Source organism: Benincasa hispida, chromosome 3 (genome assembly GCF_027475165.1).
Source record: "Benincasa hispida cultivar pf3 chromosome 3, pf3_genome.v1.1, whole genome shotgun sequence".
In the NCBI taxonomy this organism is placed as follows: domain Eukaryota; kingdom Viridiplantae; phylum Streptophyta; class Magnoliopsida; order Cucurbitales; family Cucurbitaceae; genus Benincasa; species Benincasa hispida.
The window spans coordinates 62698740-62701197 of record NC_143480.1 but is presented as its reverse complement, the minus strand read 5'-3'; the positions used below and the strand labels follow the sequence as shown (position 1 = coordinate 62701197).

General features: G+C 41.6%; 1 protein-coding gene across 1 annotated transcript; it reads right to left on the bottom strand.

The window, feature by feature from the left end:
• Window positions 1–750: 750 nt before the first annotated feature.
• On the bottom strand, window positions 751–1601 carry LOC150037451 (uncharacterized). The gene is made up of 2 exons (XM_090312007.1): window positions 1442–1601; window positions 751–1037 (listed from the first exon to the last, which is right to left on the bottom strand). Exons 1-2 carry the CDS (start codon window positions 1599–1601, stop codon window positions 751–753), a joined length of 447 nt encoding a protein of 148 aa, XP_090168133.1.
• Between the last annotated feature and the right edge of the window lie 857 nt (window positions 1602–2458).

Below are 2458 nucleotides of genomic sequence, written 5' to 3'. Positions count from 1 at the left end.
TAGCTACAAGTCCCTGAGTTCGACCTCAGATCACCCGAGAAACTTGCGTTCGCGTTATACTTGCTGTGAGCGCAAGAAAACTTATGACAGAAATGTGTGGTCATCGCATACATTCGTTAATGCATATTGTAAGTCTAACACATGACTACCGACGCATGATAATCAACGCATACTTTAAGAACATGCATCGCATATCGCGTTTACTTAATTTTAGTCATCAAGTCTTTGACGACTCGGTAATTAAATTTTCGTCATCAGAAGGACAGGGGGAAAGGTCCATGAAATCGATGCCCCAAATGTCAAATAATTCGACTTCAAGTATATTGTTCAGAGGCATTGCATCCCTTAATGATATATTTCCTGTGCGTTGGCAAGGGTCGCACCTGAGAGCATATTCCCTTTCGTCCTTGAAGAGGGTAGGCCAGAAATATCCACTTTGAAGAACCTTTGCAGCAGTTCTTTTCCCTCCAAAATGCCCTCCGTAAGAAGAGTCATGACACTCAGCAAGGATGCATTGTGTTTCTCCTTTTAGAACTGACGCATGATGGAGTCGAGACCTTGTTTGTAAAGAAACGGTTCATCCCAAAAATAGAATTTACTATCGTGAACCAGCCATTCCTTTTGTTGAGAGTTGAAGTGTTCAGGGAATTGTTTGATAGTTAAGCAGTTAACAATGTCTGCATACCAAGGTTCCCTACCTCCAACTTTGAATAAGCCTTCATCAAGAAATGCATCTCTGATTTCATCTTCTTAGTCTTGTATCTCCTGATTCTTTAATCTGGACAGGTGATCAGCCACTTGATTTTCAGTCCTCTTTCTGTCCTTAATATCAATGTCAAATTCCTGCAATAGCAGCACCCATTTGATTAATCTTGGTTTCACGTCCTTCTTACTCATCAGAAATTTAATGGTTGAGTGGTCTGTATAGATGGTTGCTGATGCACCAACTAAATAAGATCTAAATTTTTCGATTCCAAAACTACCACCAGCATTTCTTTCTCCATAGTTGTGTAATGTTCCTGAGAGTCGTTCAGAGTCTTCGACACATAAGAGATGGGGTGTATCAAATTCCCTTTTTTCTGCCCTAACATGGTTCCCATAGCAACGTCACTTGCATCGCACATCAGAATGAAACGTTCCGTCTAGTCTGGTGCTATTAGTACTGAAGTTGTAGTCAAGCATACTTCAGTGTTTCAAATGCATCACAACAGTCGTCATTGAATTCATAGGGCCAGTTCGCTTCTAATAATGCGCTCAGAGGTCACGCAATTTGAGAAAATCCTTTTACGAACCTTTGGTAGAAGCCTACGTGTCCTAGAAAACTTCATGGAGCTTTTACATTTGATGGCGGAGGAAGTTTAGCTATGACATCTACTTTGGCCTCATCAACTTCCAATCTGGCTTTAGATACCTTGTGGCCCAAAACAATGCCTTCAGTCACCATAAAGTGACATTTTTCCCAATTTAACACAAGATTTATTTCCTTGCATCAAGCGAGGACGGCCTCCAGGTTGTCTAAGCACGATTGAAATGCCAAAAACTGAAAAATCATCCATAAAAACTTCAATGGTCTGTTCCAAGAAGTCAGAGAAAATTGCCATCATGCATCTTTGGAATGTTCTAGGTGCGTTGCATAGTTCAAAGGGCATGCGTCTGAATGCAAACGTTCCAAAGGGGAAAGTGAATGTCGTCTTTTCCTGATCTTCTAGGTCGATTAGAATTTGGTTGTAGCCGGAGTGTCCATCTAGAAAACAATAAAATTCTTTTCCAGACAGTCAGTCAAGCATCTGGTCAATGAAGGGAAGAGGGAAGTGGTCCTTTTTGGTTGCTGCATTGACTTTCCTATAGTCCATGCAGATGCACCAACCCGTGACAGTCCTTGAAGGGATGAGCTCGTTGTTACTATTGACTATCACCATTGTACCTCCATTTTTAGGGATGCATTGAACTGGGCTTACCCAGCTGCTACCGGATATAGGGTAGATTACTCCTACGTCCAACCACTTTATGATATCTTTCTTGACTACTTCCTTCATTATGGGATTTTGCCTACGTTGAGGCTCAATTGATCCATTCTTTCCCTCTTCTAGCCTGATTTTGTGCATGCAGTAAGATGGGTTGATGCCACGGATGTCAGCCAGCGTCCATCCTATTGCCCGCATGTGTTATTGCAACATCTACAAAAGAGAATATTCGTTAGGCTCGGAAAGATTTGCTAAAATAATTACAGGTAAGGTGTTGTTTGATCCAAGAAAAGCATATTTAAGGTGGTTAGGTAAAGGTTTCAGTTCTAGTTTTGGTGGTTCTTCCAATGATGGATGCGCTGGCTTCGTCTGCCGCTCACTCAGATTTGGCGGCTCGAGTTTCTTCATGTTTTCTTCCAACGCAAGGACCTCACAAACTTGGATCGCTACTTCTTCAGGCAACTCTATTTTGTTACGTTGACATTCTTCATTAT